This window comes from Benincasa hispida, chromosome 10 (assembly GCF_027475165.1).
Source record: "Benincasa hispida cultivar pf3 chromosome 10, pf3_genome.v1.1, whole genome shotgun sequence".
In the NCBI taxonomy this organism is placed as follows: domain Eukaryota; kingdom Viridiplantae; phylum Streptophyta; class Magnoliopsida; order Cucurbitales; family Cucurbitaceae; genus Benincasa; species Benincasa hispida.
In genome coordinates this window covers 48,195,149-48,217,252 of record NC_143487.1, presented here as the reverse complement: position 1 = coordinate 48,217,252, position 22,104 = coordinate 48,195,149, and the positions used below count along the sequence as shown (strand labels likewise).

The 22,104-nt window shown below is 40.1% G+C and overlaps 2 protein-coding genes across 2 annotated transcripts; both read left to right on the top strand.

Annotated features, from left to right (window-relative positions):
* The first annotated feature begins 478 nt into the window (after window positions 1-478).
* Window positions 479-1,003, top strand: LOC150033419 (uncharacterized). Its single transcript, XM_090306405.1, has one exon. It carries the CDS (start codon window positions 479-481, stop codon window positions 1,001-1,003), a length of 525 nt encoding a protein of 174 aa, XP_090162531.1.
* Window positions 1,004-1,608: 605 nt separating this feature from the next.
* Window positions 1,609-5,517, top strand: LOC150033418 (uncharacterized). The gene is made up of 5 exons (XM_090306404.1): window positions 1,609-2,450; window positions 3,264-3,636; window positions 4,100-4,161; window positions 4,331-4,391; window positions 5,470-5,517. The coding sequence occupies exons 1-5, from the start codon at window positions 1,609-1,611 to the stop codon at window positions 5,515-5,517; spliced, it is 1,386 nt and encodes a 461-aa protein (XP_090162530.1).
* The last annotated feature ends 16,587 nt before the right edge of the window (window positions 5,518-22,104 follow it).

Below are 22,104 nucleotides of genomic sequence, written 5' to 3'. Positions count from 1 at the left end.
TAGTTGGCAGGGATCCAAGAAAAGAAAAACGAGACCCTCGATCAGTGCAGTTAGCCGACTAGAGATGCCACAAGCTGGTGAGTCTATAGCCAGCATAGACAAAAGACCGACGTGCCCTAGTTGTGGCAAGAGGCATTTTGGGGCATGCTTTAGTGGCAGAGGTGCATGTTTTCAATGTGGACAAACAGGGCATTTCAAGAGGGACTGTCCCCAAGTGAACAGGGACGTCCTAACAGCATAACAGCCAACCTCCCAGACAGTTAACCAACCAAAGAGTGCTGGAAATCGAGGCGAAGGGTTAAGTGGTGCCAAGCAGAAGAATGCCATAGGTCGACCTCAGCAATAGAGGCGAGTGTACGCCGTGAAACACCAGGAGGCAGCAAAGTCTCCAGATGTTATGACTAGTAATGTCATATTATGTGGACAATCTGCTTATGTTTTATTTGATCCTGGTGCCACACATTCATTTATATCTAGCATGTATGCATCTAGTATAGATAGAGTGGTTGAACCTATGCCTAAAGAGGTATTTATCTCTACCCCTTTGGGAGATGTGATAACAGTAGATAGATGTTATAATCATTGTGAGGTACTGATCAATGGTCAGAACTTCTATGCTGATTTACTTCCCTTGGAACTATTGGAGTTTGATGTTATCCTGGGGATGGATTTTCTAAGTAAGTATCGTGCTTCAGTAGACTGTTACAAGAAGGAGGTGGTGCTCAGAAAATCAAATGGCCAGGATGCAATGCTAACAGAAATCAAAACATTAGCCGCGGGGAATCTGATATCGACAGTGAAAGCTCAGAAGCTTTTGAGCAAGGGATGTAAAGCCTATCTGGCTCATATAGTGGTTACTCAAGGGAAAGAACTGAACCCAGAAGATGTCCCAGTGGTAAATGAGTTTCGGGATGTATTTCTTGAAGAACTATCGGGATTACCACCCGATAGGGAGGTGGAGTTTACTATTGACTTAATTCCAGGAACAACTCCTATATCGTAGGCACCGTATAGAATGGCGTCGCCTGAGTTGAAGGAATTAAAGGTTCAGTTGCAAGAGTAATTGACAAGAGATACATTCGACCTAGTGTATCGCCTTGGGGAGCTTCGGTATTGTTTGTGAGGAAGAAGGACGGTACACTTAGATTGTGTATCGACTATAGGCAGCTGAATAAGGTAACGATTAAGAACAAATATCTGGTACCACGCATTGATGATTTGTTTGATCAGCTAAGAGGAGCCACAGTGTTTTCAAAAATAGACCTGAGATCGAGTTATCATCAACTAAAAGTGAGGGAAGCTGCTAAAACCTCATTTAGAACAAGATATGGACATTATGAATTTTTAATAATGCCATTCGGATTGACAAATTCCCCTGCGGTATTCATGGATCTTATGAACAGGATATTTCATCCCTACTTGGACCAGTTCGTGATAGTATTCATTAATGATATACTGGTATATTCTGGTAGTAGGGAGGATCATACAATTCACCTGAGGATAGTATTGAAGACGTTGCGAGATAGGTAGTTGTATGCTAAATTCAGTAAATGTGATTTTTGGTTAGATCGGGTGGTATTTCTTGGGCATGTTGTTTCAGTAGAGGGCATGAGTGTGGATGCCCGACTCACGACTGTTTCAGAGATATGCAGTTTCCTAGGTTTGGCAAGTTATTATCGGAGGTTTGTGGAGGTTTTCTCTAAGATAGCCCTTCCGTTGACGAACCTGACCAAGAAAGGCACGAGGTTCGAATGGTTGTCAAAGTGTGAGCATAGTTTCCAAGAGCTGAAACAGAGACTAGCATCAGCACCAGTGCTTACATTGCCTATTCCAGGTAAGGAATTTGAGATTTATTGTGACACATCTCGACAAGGATTGGGATGTGTGTTGATGCAGGATGGAAAAGTGATTGCATATGCCTCTCGTCAACTTAAGAAACACGAGAGAATTTATCCTACGCATGATCTGGAGTTGGCAGCAGTTGTTTTGGCTCTGAAGTTGTGGAGACACTACCTATTTGGAGAGCGCTGCAGAATATTTACAGATCACAAAAGCTTAAAATATATCTTTGATAAAAAAAAGTTGAATCTAAGACAGCGAAGATGGATTGAATTGATCAAAGATTACGACTGTTCCATCGAGTACCACCCTGGTAAGGCTAATGTTGTAGCAGATGCACTAAGTAGGAAATCCTCAGGACCCAAGGCCACTATTGGTTCAATAAGAGGAATGCTATTACAGGAGTTCAGGAATTTTAGAACCACCTTATCAGTGGAATCGTCAGGAAGAATGATAGCTACTTTCCAGATAAGGCCTACATTAGTAGAAAACCTTAAGCAGGATCAGTTGGAAGACCCTGGTCTTCAGAAGATTGCTGATGATGTAAGTAAGGGCATCAGGGTTGACTTTCAACTGGGAACAGACAATGTACTAGAAAAGGAGGGGAAAATGTGTGTGCCTAACAAACTATAGCTTAAACAAGTCGTTCTAGAGGAAGCACATAGTTCCGTATAGTTCCGCTTATACTATGCATCCAGAAAGCACCAAGATGTATAAAACTTTGAAGAAATCTTATTGGTGGCCTGGGATGAAGAGAACATGGCAGAATATATGGACCAATGTATAATCTGTCAACAAGTAAAACCTGAAAGACAAAGACCAGCAGGATTACTCAATCCACTTCTAGTGCTTGAGTGGAAGGGGGAGCATGTGACAATGGACTTTTTATTTGGATTGCCTAAGACACCCTCAAGATTTGATGGCATTTGGGTAATAGTCAATAGACTAACCAAGACGGCCAAGTTTATACCAGTAAAAGTTACTTTTACACTAAACCGTCTAGCTAAGATTTATGTGGACAGGATAATCAGTCAATATGGAGCTCTAGTGTCGATAGTGTCAGACCGGGACTCGAGGTTCACTTCAAAATTTTGGCCTAGTTTACAAAAGGCTATGGGCACTAAATTGCATTTTAGTACGACTTTTCATCCGCAAAAAGATGAACAGTCAGAAAGAACTATACAGACACTGGAAGATATGTTAAGAGCTTGTGTACTACAATTCAAAGGAAGTTGGGATACACACTTATCGTTGATTGAATTTGCCTACAACAATAGCAACCATTCTAGTATCGGAATGGCTCCCTATGAAGCATTGTACGGCCGACCTTGTAGGACCCCAGTATGCTGGAACAAAGTCGGAGAATGACAATTATTGGGTCCAGAATTAATTCAACAAATAACAGAGAATGTGAAACTTATCAGGGATAATCTTAAGGCGGCTCGCGACAGACAGAAGAGCTACGCTGATAAGCGAAGAAGAGAACTAGAATTTGAAGTCGGAGAATGGGTATTTCTTCGGCTGTCCCCATGGAAAGAAATTCTCCAGTTTGGGAGAAAAAGGAAGTTAAGTCCACGATACATCGGACCATATGAAATTGTGGAACGGGTTGGTCCAACAGCTTATAGGTTGCAATTATCGATGAAGCTAGCTCGTATTCACGACGTATTTCATGTGTCAATGCTAAGGAAATACGTGCCTAATCCTATGCACATACTAGCAACACAACCGGTACAGCTCAAAGAAGATTTATCTTATGAGGAAGAGGCCATCGAGATTTTGGACAGGAAAGACCAGGTACTCAGAAATAAGACAATTCCTTTAGTGAAGGTGCTATGGCATAATCATGGAATCGAGGAAGCTACCTGGAAACCTGAAGAGAAAATGAGGAAGAGATATCCTCAACTTTTCAAATGATATATCAAATAAATTTCGAGGACGAAATTTCTTTTAAGGGGGGGATGATTGTAAACCCCAAACTCTAGGTTCTCTAGATAAGCATGTTAGCCAAAGGAATGTTATATTACATATTTATTAAAGTAGCAATTCATGTTTATTTATATGAATTATGATGGAATGGAAGGAAAAACATATTAAATGAGGGGTGACGTGGTGGTTAACCCTTGAACTCGGGAGGCAGCGGGAAGTTTCTGGAAGAAGAACTTCAAAAGCATGGTTTTGCAATTGACATGAGCAAATTTAGTAAAAGCAGTGCCATTCGAAAACTAAGAGAATCTAGTTTGTGAGGTTGTCTTGTCAGAGAAAGATTGTAGGAGGAGAAGAACAAGAAGTGAAGAAAGTTCAGAGGAGGCAGAATCTCGGGTTAGTCAGGGCCTGAAGTGAATATTGGAAGTTCCAGGCCAAATTATAAGGAATTCTCGGCGGAAATTTTAAGGTAAGAAATTTAACTCAATTCTAAACAAGTTTGTAGAAGGAAGTTTCTTGAAAAGAGCTCTGGATTTTGATTTATGAATTTTTGAATTTATAACAGGAAATCGGTGCATAAGCAGACAGCTGCTTGGGAAGAACAAACAAACAGATCACTGTGGGGAGTTATAGCGAGATATGGGAATGAGGATCTCGCTGATTTTGTGATGAGGATCTCACCAGTAGAGCTGTCTTTGTTGATGAAAGTTCCTTTAGTAAATGAATTGTTGGAGGTATTTTACTAAGAATTCTAAGTAGTTTAACCGGGAATTATGTCCTTTAAGGCCAAGAAGAGATAGGAGAGGCATATAAACCGTTAAGAGCCCTGAAGAGCGGTGAGTGACTAAGTGAATTAATGTCTCCAATACTTATGTGTATAAGATCAAGTAAGTTACAATGAAATTAATGATGAATTTATACTTCCCCAAACAACAAATGGTTGGAGAATAACTTAACGCATGTTTTCCGGCTTGTATATGTGTAAAACAAGCCAAGGTATGTCATGTAATCACTACAAAAGTTAAGTTTCTAATTTTATAATATGCTTCGTAGGGGAAGGCTATACGAGAATGAGTTCTTGTGTAAATGATAGGCAATGGAACTTAATTTGATGTTACAAAATACCCCGATACCGAAAGACATTTGAGAAGGTATCTAACCAACTTGGTACCGAAGGACATTTGAGAAGGTACCTGACCAACTTGATACCGAAGGACATTTGAGAAGGTATCTAACCAACTTGGTATCGAAAGACATTTGAGAAGGTACCTGACCAACTTGATACCAAAGGACATTTGAGACGGTATCTAACCAACTTGATACCGAAGGACATGTGAGAAGGTATCTTAATAGCTCGATACTGAAGGACAAGTTTGAGAAGGTATCTGAGCAAAAGTACTTAAGATATGATGGTACTTAGCATGGTCGTGTGCACGTAGGTAGTTATGAATGAGAGGCCAAAGTATGGGTCTCTTGGCCGATAATAAACGTTGGGAGCTAGAGTGGTTGGGCTCGTTCTCAACTAGGGAATTATGATGTTTAATGATGTCTAAGAATGGTTTAAAGCTACATTTAGAGACAATTTCTTGAGTTACTCATTAGTATATTTACATGTTTATAGTGATGTAATGCTTGATGTTATACACTTCTATAGTCGCTTACTGGGCTTTTAGCTCACAGAATTTCTGTGTTTTCCCTTTTCAGGTAGCGGTCAGTTTTCTCAGGGTTGATCTTGTTGCTGCTTGCCACTGAAAGACTCGGCTTATTAGAAAAACTTAGATTGATGATCTGTTTATGTACACATGTTTTTAGAGGGACTAGGGCTTCTTTAGGAATGTTTGGGCCATCTGTGAATATTTTTCTGTAAATGTTATGTCATGGCTGTATGCATGTATTTATGTAATCTTTGTAGAACCTTAAGGGAGGTTTGTTGTATGCATATATTACTATTATTTTAAACAGGTTGGTATTTAGATTAGATGGCTTGGGTGGGGGTGTGACATGTGGTATTAAGTGAATGTGGCCATTGAATGATTGCGGCTAACAACACATTCTAATGGTATCAACACAAGGTAGTTGGAATGAACGCATCAACGCGTCTACCTCGAGAAAAACCAAAAGATGATGTTGACATTTCACCTACCATGCCGTTAATGGCAGGGGTTCAGAAAAGACTTACATGCCTAACGTCAGACTCAGAGCAGTCCAATTAATGCTGTCGGTGACCTAAGCTCTATAAATAGAAGCCGATGAATAGAAATTCAAGGAATCCAAGGTTTACGCCTGAGGTTCGCCTAGGGCGGATCCTTGCGATCCAAACAAACGTGTGAAAAGATGGCTGAGAGTTCTTCACCTCCTTCATCCATTCCGAGTGACGACCAGAGCCGACAACCGGAACCTTCCACCGAAGCTAGATCTCGAGAGAGTCAGCTTCTTTGCTCAGCCATGGCACCACCGACAGCCTTGATGCACATCGGCTGGGAGCAAATCTTTGCTTCTAGCTAGTCATTTCCTTTTCCTTTCTTTTCTCATATTGTGTTGTATGACATTTTGGAATTAAGGAATTAATACAATTTGTTATCAATGCATTTCTCTGTTCCTTCGACTCCATCTCCATCTTCTTTGCTTAGCATCTTTACTTTCATCACAACACTTAGTGGGATTGCTTGGGTATCGCATACTTAGTCATGTGGATTAGGGATATGAAGCATATAGCAACCCACCGAGATGTGTGCATTGCATGAGTGTGTGAGTAACCTTATTTGCTTAGTGTGAACTGCGGCAATGCCTGTCTATAGGCTAACGCATTGCTTGTCTATGAGTAGAGTCAGCAGCAACCAACTCCCCGAGAGGTTAAGTGGTTGATCGCATTAAGCAATGTATGCATTGTTCACTAGAGATACGAATAATCTTAGGTCAGCCAAGTTCATGCGATTACCTTGTTCTATGAGCGCATCATTCATCATTTAGGCATATTTGAGAGAGTAATCTAAAACCCAAATCTAAGACTCGAGAGAGCGGATTGGAATGCATAGGCAAGAATGGGGATCTTAGAGAAAATCTCTGTTTGCTTCATATAGCGTATGCACCCTACAGATTGGAATTGCATGCATCCAGGAAGTAGGATAAGGGGTTATGCGGCAGCCACGCTCATGCGGCGAGAGCTAGTGAGCTGGTTATGGAAGTCTAGGCAGGCATAGGATTCTTGGTAATATCGCAGATACACGCATACGTCCTAGAGTTAGGTTCACGTGTGTGTAGCATGATTGCATGGTTTGTGTTGACTAAGGTTATCCTTGCAGTAACTCTTAAGGGTTGCAATGAAAAAATCTCCACATTTTATATATTTCCCCACACATTTATTTCATGTCAAGGTTTTTCGTATCTCTACCTTTCTTGCACATTCTCATTGTGTTGTCTGTTAGATAAGAGTAGGAGTAGGATTAATGTAGCAACATCCCTTCCATTCTTTTATTCAACCTCCGCTTGCACATCACCGCATACCTATAACTACAAGTCCCTGTGTTCGACCTCGGATTACCCGAGAAACTTGCGTTCACGTTAAACTTGGCGTGAGCACAAGAAAACTTGTGGCAGGACCCATGGTCATCGCATACATTCATTAAGCATTATCAATCCAACACATGACCATCGATGCATGACTATCAACGCATATCTTAGGAAAATGCATCGCATACCGCATCCATGGGATTTTGGTTGTCGAGTAAAATTGACTTCTAATTTCCTGCCATCAAGTTTTTGGCACCATTGTCAGGGACTTGGCAGCTAAATGTTTGTAAGTTTTGTGTCTCTGCAAGCAAACTTTTTATCTTAGGAGTATTGCAACTTGCGCAACCAGGTTGCAAATAATATTGAAGTGTAGGCGATGCGCTGAAAGCCAATGTTGACCCCAAGGTAGAAGGGCAATCAGTCGCAGAAGAGTTGAAGGTAATTCTAAGCACATGACGGCCGCATACGCCCAACAATTGCCGGAAGTTCCAATGGTCAGGGCAACTTAACCCAAGCAGTTGAGAACCATCTCATGCATGGAAGACTCCTTGCAGTAACAACACTACAATTTTTCCAGGGACGTCTTCTACTCTATCTTCAACTTGCTTTCTTAGTATAGGTTATTTTTATTTTCATTTTTATTTTGGATATATGGTTGCTTCCTTGGTTGTGGTACGTTTGCTCTTGTAGGTGCAACAATAAGTCTCCTCGGTTCGTAGTTCAAACGGAAGAATTCCTTTCACCCTTCAACGCTTGGCTTCAATCACGTGGATTCTAACACATGAGCGCATGCGTTGTTCCACCTAAGGTTTTTTCTTGTTATCTTGTATGCCTTAACCTTTTGAAATTCTTTTTTTTTTTCCTAATTGCGTTGTTTTGCAATGTTTCTATGATGATACGTATAAGTTCACCGCATCTTCTAACTAATCAACCCAAGGCATTCTTTACTTTTATTAGCTTCTTCAAATTTTGAAAGTCTTAAGTTTTATTTTGTGTAAACCTTTGTTCAAACATTTATTATCACATTCTTGTAATTTTATTTTTAGCTTTGCGGTGAGAACGCTGCCAACCTCTAAATTTGGGGGTGGCAGCGGTCTCGGAGAATTGCATTCATTATATTACGATCATTTGAAAAAAAAATTGAGTGAGATTTTGAGAATAATAACTCCACTATCAACGCAATGGGGAAACCCATGTTGATAATAGCTAAGGTGTGAAAGGCACTTGCTCGAAGTTGGATGTCCGCATGACACACGTGGGGGCAAGCCAAAACGAAGGCAGGTCGCCAAGATAAGCGTATAAGCACAACTCCTCTGTCCAGCGCAAGCCAAAACAAACGAGACAAGAGTTGAGTTGAATATGGAACACAACCGATGTTGGATGCCCGCATGACATATGTGAGGGTAAGCCAAAACGAAGGGTGTAACCAGATTCAATGCCGCATTTGATTAAGCCATCACAAAGTTTTGAAGTATTTTTGAATGAACGCATTCTCAAAAGCTAAACACAAAGTTGCGGTGAATGAATAAAAGTTTTTTAACAAAGGCTTACCGGATCTAAACTTAGACAAGATTTTTTTGAAAAAGCAACCAAAGTAGAGGAGAGCATTGCGGTGATGGTCAAAGGTATGTGTAAATTATATTTTGAGAAGCTGGTCATCGCAAAGGAAAGCATGAAGGTGAGTTAGAATTTCTTGAGTATAATACATGCTTGAGGACAAGCATGATTTTAAGTTTGGGGGTGTGATGACATGCAGAAATGCATGCCATCTTAGTTCTTTTACTTAGAATTATGAAGGTTGTTTGGCAGAACATGCGTCAATCATGTTAGGAATTCACGAGAAATTGAGCTTGCGACGATCAGCATGTCGAATCTCAGCCAACCCGTTATTTTGCGTTAATTATGCGTTCAATGTTCTCTTTTTGTAGCTAATGCAGGAAATGATTGCAAACGCGGAAACTGAACCACCGCATAGACAACCGCATGCAGAGAAACACTCCATCGCAAAGGCAAATGCATCGATCAACGCATGGATGTTGCAGTAATCAGTCGTATGCGTCCATCGCATGGGAGTTGCGCTTGTCAAGCGATTGCGGTCATCATGTAGAGTTGTGGTATTAAGCAAATGCGGCCATTGAATGATTACGGCTCTGCGATAACGCATTCTAATGGGATCAACGCAAGGTAGATGGAATGAATGCATCAACGCATCTACCTCGAGAAAAACCAAAAGATGATGTTGACATTTCACCTACCACGTCGTTAGTGGCAGAGGTTCAGAAAGGACTAACGCACCGAACGTCAGACTCAGAGCAGTCCAATTAATGCTGTCGGCGACCCAAGCTCTATAAATAGAAGCCGATGAGCAGAAATGTAAGGAATCCAAGGTTTTCGCCTGAGGTTCGCCTAGGGCGGATCCTTGCGATCCAGACAAACACGTGAGAAGATGGCTGAGAGTTCTTCACCTTCTTCATCCATTCCGAGTGACGACCGGAGCCTTCAATCGGAGCTAGATCTCAAGAGAGTTAGCTTCTCTGCCCAGCCATGGCACCACCAGCAGCCTTAACACACATCCGTTGGGAGAAAATCTTTGCTTCCAGCCAGTCATTTCCTTTTCCTTTCTTTTCTCATATTGTATTGTGTGAAATTTTGGAATTAAGGAATTAATACAATTTGTTTTCAATGCATTTCTCTGTTCCTTCTACTCCATTTCCATCTTCTTTGCTTAGCATCTTTACTTTCATCACAACACTTAGTGGGATTGCTTGGGTATCGCATACTTAGTCATGTGGATTAAGGATATGAAGCATGTAGCAACCCACCAAGAGGTGTGCGTTGCGTGAGTGTGTGAGTAACCTTATTTGCTTAGTGTGAAGCTGTGACAACGGCTGTATATAGGCTAACGTATTGCTTGTCTATGAGTAGAGTTAGCAACAACCAACTCCTCGAGAGGGTAAGTGGTTGATCGCATTAAGCAATGTATGCATTGTTTACTAGAGATACGAATAATCTTAGGTCAGCCAAGTTCATGCGATTACCTTGTTCTATGAGCGCATCATTCATCATTTAGGCATATTTGAGAGAGTAATCTAAAACCCAAATCTAAGACTCGAGAGAGTGGATTGGAACGCATAGGCAAGAATGGGGATCTTAGAGATAAGCTCTGTTTGCTTCACACAGCATATGCACCCTACAGATTGGATTTGCATGCATCCAGGAAGTAGGACAAGGGGTTATGTGGCAGCCACGCTCATGTGACGAGAGCTAGTGAGCTGGTTATAGAGGTCTAGGTAGGCATAGGCTTCTCAGCAATATCGCAGATACACCGCATACATCTTAGAGTTAGGTTCACGCGTGTGTAGTATGATTGCATGGTTTGCGTTGACTAGGGTTGTCCTTGCGTTCACTCTTAAAGGTTGCAATGGAAACATCTCCAAATTTTATCTATTTTCCCACACATTTATTTCATGTCAAGGTTTGTCGTATCTCTACCTTTCATGCATATTCTCATTGCGTTGTCTGTTAGATAGGAGTAGGAGTAGGATTAATGTAGCAACATCCCTTCCATTCTTTTATTCAACCGCCGCATGCACATCACCGCATACATATAGCTTCAAGTCCCTGTGTTCGACCTCGGATTACCCGAGAAACTTGTGTTCGTGTTATACTTGGCATGAGCGCAAGAAAATTTGTGGCAAGACGCATGGTCATCGCATACATTCATTAACGCATTATCAATCCAATGCATATCTTAGGAAAATGCATCGCATACCGCGTCCATGGGATTTTGATTGTCGTTGTCGAGTAAAATTGACTTCTAATTTCCCGCCATCATGTCCCCCCAACAGATGGTGTTTGGGTAGGTCAATATCAAGGTAGATGGAGAGAATGTTCATAGTAAGTGGGAGCGGGAAGTGCGACAGCATATCCCTCAATCTCCCTCGTTAGGTTGAATAAAGTTACTGCGCATCGCCTCGAGGCACCCTCGAAGTGTCCCCCTAAAGGATGGCAGTTTTGCACGTTTCTTTATTTTATCTCCTGTAAGAGGATAAGGTAACTTAGTCTCTTGTCCTAATCTGTCTTTTCCCTACGGTAAGTGCATTAGAACAGGACTCTGGCATCGAAAACAAGGGGTTACGCTTACATGGAATAGTTAAAAGTTAACGATTCTAGACCAAAAAATGGTGGTTGTTAGGTTCAGTTCCAAGAGTTGATTCTGCCTAATGGTTGAGAATGTCTCATCCCCGTGAAGGGACAACTGATCATCCCACCGGTGGTGTTTTTCCTGACCCACTGGGCATCATTGCAAAATAGAAGTCTATAACTTAGAGTGCTTGAAACTTTTTTGCAAAACAAATTGGTTTAAAAGTGGTTTAACAAAATCTAATAAAGATTTGTTCATATTTTCAGCAACTTTTTCAAATGGCTACATCCATCTTATCGTTGTTAAGCACTGAAAAATTAACTGGCGACAATTTTTCAACATGGAAACACATGATCACGACGATCCTAATCATCGAGGATCTCATGTTCTCTCTCACGGAGGCTTGTCCTCCTATTCCAACTCCAAATGCCTCTTGAAATGTTCGGGAGGCATACGAGCGATGGACAAGGGCGAATGAGAAGGCCAGAGCCTATATCTTAGCAAGTCTTTCTAACGTCTTGGCCAAGAAGCATGAGCCAATGGTCTCAGCCCACGAGATCATGGAGTCCCTGCAGGGGATGTTTGGACAACCATCTGAACAGCTTATGCATGAGGCTCTTAAATACATATTCAACTCCAAAATGCAAGAAGGCACCTCTATTCGTGAACGTGTGCTAAACATGATGGTCCACTTCAATGTGGTGGAGTTGAATGGGTCTACCATCGATAAGGGCAGCCAGGTTAGCATAATCCTACATTTTTTGCCGGAGAGCTTCCTACACTTTGTTAGCAATGTGATTCTTAACAAAGTGAAATATAACCTTACAACTCTCCTCAACGAGTTGCAGACATACCAATCTTTACTGAAAAGAAAGAGAGGCAGAAGGGTGAGGCAAATGTTGCTTCATCCTCAAGGACATTCCATAGAGGTTCGACCTCAAGAACGAAGTCTGCACCTTCTACTTCTAACTCTGCAAAGGGGAAGAAGAAGAAGGGTGGTAAGGGAAAAGGGAAGGAACCTGCTAACCCACTGCCTGTCTCCCCGAGGAGGCGTCCACCAGTTGCTAAGGGAAAGTGTTTCCATTGCAACCAAGATGAACATTGGAAGAGGAACTGTCCTCGGTATCTGAAGGAGACGAAAGCAGCCAAGGTGGATAAAGATAAATGTGATTCACTTGTGCTTGAAACTTGTTTAGTGGAGAATGATGATTCAACCTGGATAATTGATTCAGGTGTCACTAACCATGTTTGTTCTTCTTTTCAGGGGATTAGATCTTGGCGACAGTTGGAGGCTGGTGAGATGACGATGCGAGTAGGCACTGGGAACTTCGTCTCAGTTGTGGCAGTGGGAGGACTCCAGTTAGCTTTACAGAATAGGTTTCTAATTTTAAATGATGTATATATTGTTCCTGAACTAAAAAGGAACCTTATTTCTGTAAAGTATTTATTGCAATGTAAATATACTATTTCTTTCAATTTGAATAAAGCTTTTATTCATAAAGATGGTGTCTTTATTTGCACAGCAAATCTGGAATCGAATTTATATGTGCTAAGGCCGTTAGCCATTAATTCCCTCCATAATATTGAAATGTTCAAAACTTTTGTAACTCAATCAAACGTCAATGAATTTCTCCAAAAGAAAATGCCCAACTTTTGCATCTACGTTTAGGGTGTTGGATTTTATGTCCTACAACTTGTAGTTTGTAATATCATATTCTTGTTCAATAAATCTATTATTGAAAATCTTTAGTAAATTTAAATTCTATATTCATGAATCTAATAAACTAAGGTTCCGAAGCTATTAAGTTTAAGTTTGAACTTTATGTAGTGACATAAATGTGGATCAATTCAAATATATAGCCAAAATGGTCTATAGTATATGAATAAGATTGGGTGCCTTATTCTAGGGACACTATCGATGCGGCCCATTTTGTAGTTAGTACAAACGATGTGATCCTAAACAATTCATGTGGAGACATGAAAATGGGGGCATCCTATGTAAAGAGTTTACATGAGACTGAACCATGAAATAGTCACTTTTTACGTTCAAAATGTTGTTTAACTTACTCATCATGGTTATATCAAATGGACACAAATATATCTATAGTGAGGGGAGCGCAACTACGGGACTATAGTGGAATGACCCGTGAGTTAATGAATGTTGTTTAGCTCCATCTAAAGAGTTTAGCCAGTTAATCTCAGATCGTTGGAGTCGATGATCTATAGGTCCATTAGATTCCCCTACTAGCTCATATGGAATAAACTTAGAACAGTATGATAGAATAATTCGAATTGTTCGAATTAGGTGAAGAGAGAGAAACCGACAAGTATATGTGATATAGTGGTCGGTTTTTTTCAATTTAGAGATACAGCTTTAATATTTAAATGTGATTTAAATATCAAGAATATGAATACGTTTATATTCAGAAGTTCGGAAATAATGGAAATGGTCAAAGATGTAAAAAGTCAAAAAGTTGACTTTTGACTTTGAAAAGTCAAACTTTGACTGTCCTTATATTCAAATGTGATTTGAATTTTGAAAACATGAATGCGGATTCATGCTCGGAAGGTCAAAATTAGTCAATACGGAAAAATCATAAAAAGTCAAAATGTTGACTTTTCGATCAAAGTTTAACTTTGACAAAATGACTATTTTGCCCTTTGACTAAAGTTAGTGGGAAAATCCAAACTTTTGTTGGATAATTCCACTAACAAAATAGTGAGCTAGGTGTTGGCTTATAGTGGAGATATTAAGCCCACTTAGATAGTGGATTCTAGGTGTTGGGTTTTTATGGATTTGTTACATGCAAATGTTGCATGACTTTTTTCTATAAATTTGGGCTTTTCAATTTGGATTAAAAACTTTTGCAATTTTGCCAGAACTTGTTTCTAAATTGGGTTGAAAAAACCCAAACCAAAGAGAAAAATCCTTCTCCTATTTCCATATCTCTTTCTCTCTCTCGGTTTCTTGATCCATCGGGTCCCACAACCCGGTTCTGAGTCCAAAGGATAGTAGGTCAGCAATAGTGGTTGTTCGATTTGTGTTCGAGCGGAGATAGAAGAGTTTCAGGAGCTTCAAAGGTAAGATTTTAAAAAAAATCCTAATTAATTGATTTAGGGTTATATGTTTAATTTGTGCAATTAGAGTTAGATTGTTCCTCATTTCCGCTGCACATGCCTATTTTTCCATCATATGGTATCAGAGCATGTTTTAATTCTACTCAATTGCATGTGGTGGGTTTCAATTTTTTTAGATAAAATTGAGATTGGAAACTAAAATGGTTTTTAGGTTTTTGCAATTAAATTAAGTTCTGTTTATAGTATTAATTTGGAATTGCTCACATGTTTATGAGCATTAATGTGTGAAAAAGGGTTTGTAAATTTGTTAGAGTCATTAGAGTTGAAATTAAGGTGTAATTGCTCAGTTCCGGGAAAGATGACAACTTCAATTTTGGAGAAAAATGGCTCACAAACCCGAATTTACACCCAGACCCGAGAAGAGTGCTCCCAGACCCGACCCAGTTCAGAGTAGCCCCGCGTGCACCAAAAAATTCTTTGCCAGTGTGTGAATCTTGCCTTGAGGGTAAGATGACTAAATGACCTTTTACTGGAAAATGTTCTGGAGCCAAGGAGCCTTTTAAGTTAGTACATTATGACCTTTGGGGTCCTATGAATGTGCGAGCCCGAGGTGGCTATGAGTATTTTATTAGTTTTACTAATGATTACTCCAATTACGGGTATGTTTATCTTTTGCAACGGAAGTCTTAATCCTTTGAAAGGTTCAAAGAGTTCAAGACTGAAGTTGAAAATGCATTAGATAGACGAATTAAAACACTTCGATCAGATCGAGGTGGAGAGTTTTTGGACTCCTTATTCCAGGACTATTTGATAGAACATGGAATGGTTTCCCAAATCTCAGCGTCGGGTACACCTCATCAAAATGGTGTAGCGGAGAGTTATGCTTCCTTACCGGACTCGTTGTGGGGTTTCGCAATGGAGACTGCAGTGTACATACTCAATTATGTTCCCTCTAAGAGTGTTGCAAGAACACCTCTGGAGTTGTGGAACAGGCATAAAGCTAGTTTACGCCATTTTCGCATTTGGGGTTGCCCTGACATGTGCTTGAGGCTAATCCCAAAAAGTTGGAACCACGATCGAGATTGTGCCTCTTTGTAGGCTACCCCAAAGGTACATGAGGGGGTTATTTTTATGATCCAACGGAAAATAGGGTGTTTATTTCAACAAAAGCTACTTTCCTGGAGGAGGATCGTATAAGGGAGCAAAGTGCACGAAGCAAAGTCATGTTGCGTGAGCTTTCCAATGAAACTACTAAAACTTCAACAAGAGTTGTTGAAGAGCCTACTATATCAACAAAAGTTGTTGATGGGAGTTCATCTAGTAGATCGGTTCCACCTCAAGAGTTGAGGGAACCTCGATGTAGTGGGAAAGTTGCGAACCCACCCATTCGCTATCTGGGTTTCACGAAAATCCTTGCTGTGGTAGCAGATGGTGACATTGAGGATCCATTGTCTTATAAGAAGGCAATACGGATGTTGATCGGGATGAATGGGTCAAGGCCATGGATCTCGAGATGGAGTCGATGTACTTCAACTCAGTATAGGATCTTGTAGATTCGATTGATGGGGTTTGCTCTATAGGTTGTAAATGGATCTTCAAGCGCAAACAGGGTGCTGATGGGAAGGTACAGACCTTCAAGGCTCGACTTATGGCAAAGAGTTATACCCAGGTAGAGAGAATCGACTATAAAGAGACTTTCTCGCCTGTTGCCATGTTAAAGTCGATCCGCATTCTCCTGTCCATTGCAGCTTATTATAATTATGAGATCTAAAAAATGGATGTCAAGATAGCCTTTCTGCATGGAAATCCGAGGGATTCATAGCTCAAGGTCAAGAGCAAAAGGTTTGCAAACTGAATCGGTCCATTTATGGACTGAAACAGGCATCTCGATCTTGGAACATACGATTTGATGCTGCGATCAAGTCGTATGGCTTTGACCAAAACATTGATGAACCTTGTGTCTAGAAAAAAATCATCAACGCTTCAGTAGTCTTCTTAGTGTTGTATGTAGACGATATCCTACTCATTGGAATGATGTAGGTCTACTAACTGCTGTTAAGAACTGGCTAGCGACCCAATTCCAAATGAAAGATTTGGGAGAGGCTCGGTTTGTTCTAGGTATACAGATCTTTCGGGATCGCAAGAACAAAGTGCTAGCACTGTCTCAAGCATCGTACATTGACAAGATGTTGCTCAAGTACTTGATGCAGGACTCCAAGAGAGGCCTACTGTCGTTCAAGCATGGAGTCACTTTGTCTAAGGAAATGTGTCCTAAGATGCCTCAAGAAGTTGAGGCGATGAGACGGGTCCCATATGCGTCTGCCATTGGCAGTTTGATGTATACAATGCTCTATACTCGTCCAGACAACTGCTACGTTGTGGGCATAGTCAGTAGGTATCAGTCAACCCAAGGCCAGGGTCACTAGACCGCAGTGAAGAACATCCTCAAGTATCTTCGAAGAACAAGGGACTACATGCTCGTGTATGGTTCGAGGGATTTTATCCTCACAGGATACACAGATTCTGACTTTCAGACTGATAAGGACTCTCGCAAGTCCACATCAGGGTCAGTCTTTACTCTTAACGGAGGAGCTGTAGTGTGGCGAAGCACTAAGCAGGGGTGCATCGCTGACTCCACTATGGAGGCGGAGTACGTAACGGCTTGCAAAGCTGCTAAGGAGGACATCTGGCTCAGGAAGTTCTTGACAGACCTGTAAGTTGTTCCTGATATGTCTAGGCCCATTACCCTATATTGTGATAATAGTGGGGCAATGGCGAACTCCAAGGAGCTAAGGAATCATTGGCGTGGAAAACACATAGAGTGGAAGTATCATCTGATCTACGAGATAGTGCATCAAAGAGACATAATCATCATGTCGATCACTTTGAAGCACAATGTTGTTGACTCGTTTACAAAGACTTTCATGGCTATAGTGTTTGAGGGTCACCTACAAAGCATGGGTCTACAGGATCGCCTGCGGCTGAACTAGGGCAAGTGGGAGATTTTATTGTACTGGACTTTTATGCCCTAGTTTACTGTTTTGTACTAAGTTTTTTGTACACCCCACTTCGCTTTAAGACAAGTGGGAGATTGTTGGGGTTGATGCCCTAAAGTCTCGTGTCCTGTAGTTTGTAAATAGTATCTACACTTATGATGTTAATATATGATATTTACTTCACATCTTGAATTTTTCTTGGTTATTTGTTTTATTTGCTTTACCACAAACCAATAAACATAAAATCCCTGGTTATCTATATGTGACTCAAGCATGTATGTGGTGACATACAAGTGTATCATGTCTTGAGTGATAACCAAAATAGTCTATAGTAAATGGATAAATGAGGAAAACCTTATCCTGGTAACGCTACGGACGCGGCCTGCTTTGTAGAATGGTCACAAGTGTTGTGACTTGTCACAGATGGTCTGGTCCTAATCATTCGTGTTGGGGACATACAAGCGGGGGAGTCCTATACAAAGAGTTTGTATAAGACCTGGCCACGAAGTGTTAATGTCTCGTTATATAACACCGTTCATGACAGAGACTTCACTTCACTAGGATGACCATAGGTAACATGACCTCAATCCTGAGTGAGTTGGGAACTTCTATCATTGAGGGCGGTTCTTTGATTTGTATAGGTGCGAGTGGCCAGGTCGCTGATTCAAACCTATCATTTTGGGGATTTGTCTGATTTGGGAGCTAGGAACTCAGCTACACAAGATGGAATTCACTCCTTCCCCGAGGCAAGGGTAAGTAGATAGATGGCTCCCTTAAGGGCTGATTCCGAGGCTTGAACGATGTGGCACCACACACTTTCTCTTGGCTCGAGAGGTGTTCACACATAGTTGGACTATGTTGTATTATTCATTAAAGGAATCAGTGGTACTTAAGGAGTGAGATGTAACTACAGGGGCAAAACAGTAAATTGGCCCAGCTGTACTTACGAGCATCTGTGAAGGGCCATCTTACTCATGATTGGTTATATCCGATGGACGCAGAAATATATTTGTGGTAAGAAAAGTTCAACTATTGGTCTTTAGTGGAATCACTGACAGTTAACAGATAGTGGATCTTGTGACTAAAGAATTTAGTCAGCTATTTATTGAATTTTATGTCCTAAAACTCGTAGTTTGTAAATTAATAAACATATTCTGTTTTGTTTTTCGATAAATTTGTTATTGAAATTGTAATCTTGAATCCAATAAACTAAGGTCTTGAGGCTATTTAATGTATTTGAACTTTATGTAGTGACATAAATGTGAATCAAGTTCAAATATATAGCCAAAATGGTCTATAGTATATGAATAAGGTTGGGCGTCTTATTCTGGGGACACTATGGATGCGGCTCACTTTGTGGTTAGTACAAACAATGTGATCCTAAATCATTCATATAGAGATATGTGAGTGGGGACATCCTATGCAATGAGTTTGCATAAGTCTGAATCATGAAATAGTCACTTTTTACGTTCTAAATGTCGTTTTATGTATAAAACTGACTAATTCGTTAATTGATGACCTAGGTAACTTAATCTTAATCCTGAGCTAACTATGAACTCTTGTTCACTCGGAATTATCCTTAGATCTGTAGGTGAGGGCAGCTCATCATCGTTGGCCCAATAAGCCTCCCATTTCAGGGGTAAGATCGGGTGGATAGCTGGAAACATAGGGTGCAAGACGGAATCCACTCCTACCCGTTATAGGGATAGTAGATTGGTTGTTCCCTTTAGTACTAAATCCAGGTCTTGAACAAGGGGCCCCACCCTCTCCTTGGCTCAAGAGGGATTCGGTTTATAGGTTGGACCTTAAACCAATTGTTCATTAGAGGATCAGTGGAACTTAAGGAAAGTCTTTGGGGTAAAACGATTTTTATGACCCAGCCGAGATTACGAATAACCTGTGAAGGATTAGCTTACTAATCATGGTTATATCAAATGGACACAAATATATCTATAGTGAGGGGAGTGCAACTACGGGACTATAGTGGAATGACTCGTTAGTTAACGAATATTGATTAGCTCCATCTAAAGAGTTTAGCTAGCTAATCTCGGATCGTTGGAGCCCATGATCTATAGGTCCATTAGGTTCCCCTACTAGCTTATATGGAATAAACTTAGAACAGTATGATAGAATAATTCGAATTGTTCGAATTAGGTGAAGAGAGAGAAACTGACAAGTATATGTGATATAGTGGTCAGGTTTTTCAGTTTAGAGATACAGCTTTAATATTTAAATGTGATTTAAATATCAAGAATATGAATACGTTCATGTTCGGAACCTCGGAAATAATGGAAATGGTCAAAGATGTAAAAAGTCAAAGAGTTGACTTTTGAGTTTGAAAAGTCAAACTTTGACCGACCTTATATTCAAATGTGATTTGAATTTCAAAAAAATGAATGTGGATTCATGCTCAGGAGATCAAAATTATTCAACACGGAAAAAATAATAAAAAGTCAAAATGTTGACTTTTTGGTCAAAGTTTGACTTTGACCAAATGACTATTTTGCTCTTTGACTAAAGTTAGTGGAAAAATCCAAACTTTTGTTGGATAATTCCACTAACAAAATAGTGGGCTAGGTGTTGGCTTATAGTGGAGACATTAAGCCCACTTAGATAGTGGATTCTAGGTGTTGGGTTTTTATGAATTGATTTCATGCAATTGTTGCATGACCCTTTTCTATAAATATGGGCTTTTGAATTTGGATGAAAAACTTTTGACTTGTTGCCAATTTTAGTTTTCAAAATATTGCTAAAAATATAAAAACCCAAACCATAAAATTCTATTTATTTTTCCATCTCTTTCTCTCTCTTGGGTTCTTCATTCATCGGGTCCCACAACCCGACTCTGAGTTCAGAGGTGGTTCAAAAGAGTTCGGGTCAAGATTTAACGAGGAAAAGCATTGTTCGGGAGCTACAAAGGTTGTATCTCATCCCTTTTATTTACTATTTTTTCCTTCAAATTGCATGCTAGTTTCCTTTTAATCAAAAGCAATTAGAGTGTAATTAGGTCCTTTTTCTACTGCGTATGTCTCGTGTTCCATCACTATTCACGTACCGTTGGAGCTTCGAGCCACAGGTCCATTAGGTCACCTAGGTAGCTTGGATAAAGTCAAGAACTAGTGTTTGGGTTAATTTGAAATGTTCAAATTGACAAGAGGAAGTTCAATTATATATGATATAATTGGACTGGTTAATTATATATGGTATAATTGGCTAAATGTATGAGATACATTATTTTGGAGGAAATTAGATATAAATATGATTTATATCAAGTAGAGGAGAAAATACTATATTAGATATATGATATCAAACTATAAGATATAAATATAATATGATTATATTTATTAATTAAATTAATTGATTAATTATTTGATAATTAACGAATTTATCCACGTTCGGACGTGGGAAGTGGGCTGTGATGGTTATGGTAACCGATGGATTAAAACAATGAAAATTGTTTTCATTTTTATCAATCGTGCATTCACATTATCATCCGCGCCCAAAAGAATTCGTGAAAGCGATCGCGGGAGCCTATACGATAGAAGCTCGTTCGTCTAAACGATCGTCTACCTCACATTTTCTCTAAACGATCGTATACGTTTTTCCTAAACGATCGTTCAGTCTTTCATACACGATCGTGTAGCTCTACTATACGATAAGCATTTCCACTATGCAAAAGCAGAGTTTCATCTCCCACTTGCTTATCGTCTACACGACGCGTTTTCCTCCATCCTCTACCAAACTCACCAAAGCCCACTCTTTGGGTTTTTGACACTAAGGATACCTGGGTTTCTCTTGTGGTGGTGTCGTCTCTGCTGCATTGTTCGTGTACGTACTAATCATGCTGTTGCAGTCAAAATACTTGTCGGGTGCTAGTAGATCGGTCGGAGGTTTTCCGCTGCTTAGGGTTCAGATGTTCGAAGAGTATCTTCATCTGGTATGAACCCATTCCATTATTTTTATTGTATTTTGAGCATGCCGATAATTAGATTATATGCATAACTGTATGTGTTGAATGTATGTCGTTTGTGTTTCAATCACTATGAAATCAGAGCGATCTAAACCCCCTCATGGAACTATCGGTATGAGATCTTTCAATAACTTATTGAATTTTTAGAATAAGTTTAATGTTTACAAACCACAAGTTTTAGGACATAAAACCCAACAGTAGGTCTGTACCTTACCTGCTTGGTCTCGTTCTCTCTTGTAAATCCACTTGCAACCAATGGGTTTTACCCCCTTCTAGTTGATCTACAAGATCTCAAACTGAATTAAAGAACATTGACTCCATTTCAAGGTCTATAGATTTAATCCACTGGTCCTTATCCATATCTTCCATTACTTGTTTCAAAGTCAATGGATCCTCTAAGCCATCATCTGGTATGATGAGTTGAGTTTCAGTTAAACCCATGTACTAGTCAGGTTGTTGCACAACCCTCCCACTACATCAAAGCACTCTCAACTATTGAGAAGAATGTGAAGTACCATTTTCATCAAACACTCTTGTTGATGGACTTGCTCGACCAACAACTCTTGTTGATGCATTTGGCGTTTCTCTTGTCATTTCATCTATTACTAGCCTACTGCGAGGTTGATGATTTTTAATGTGGT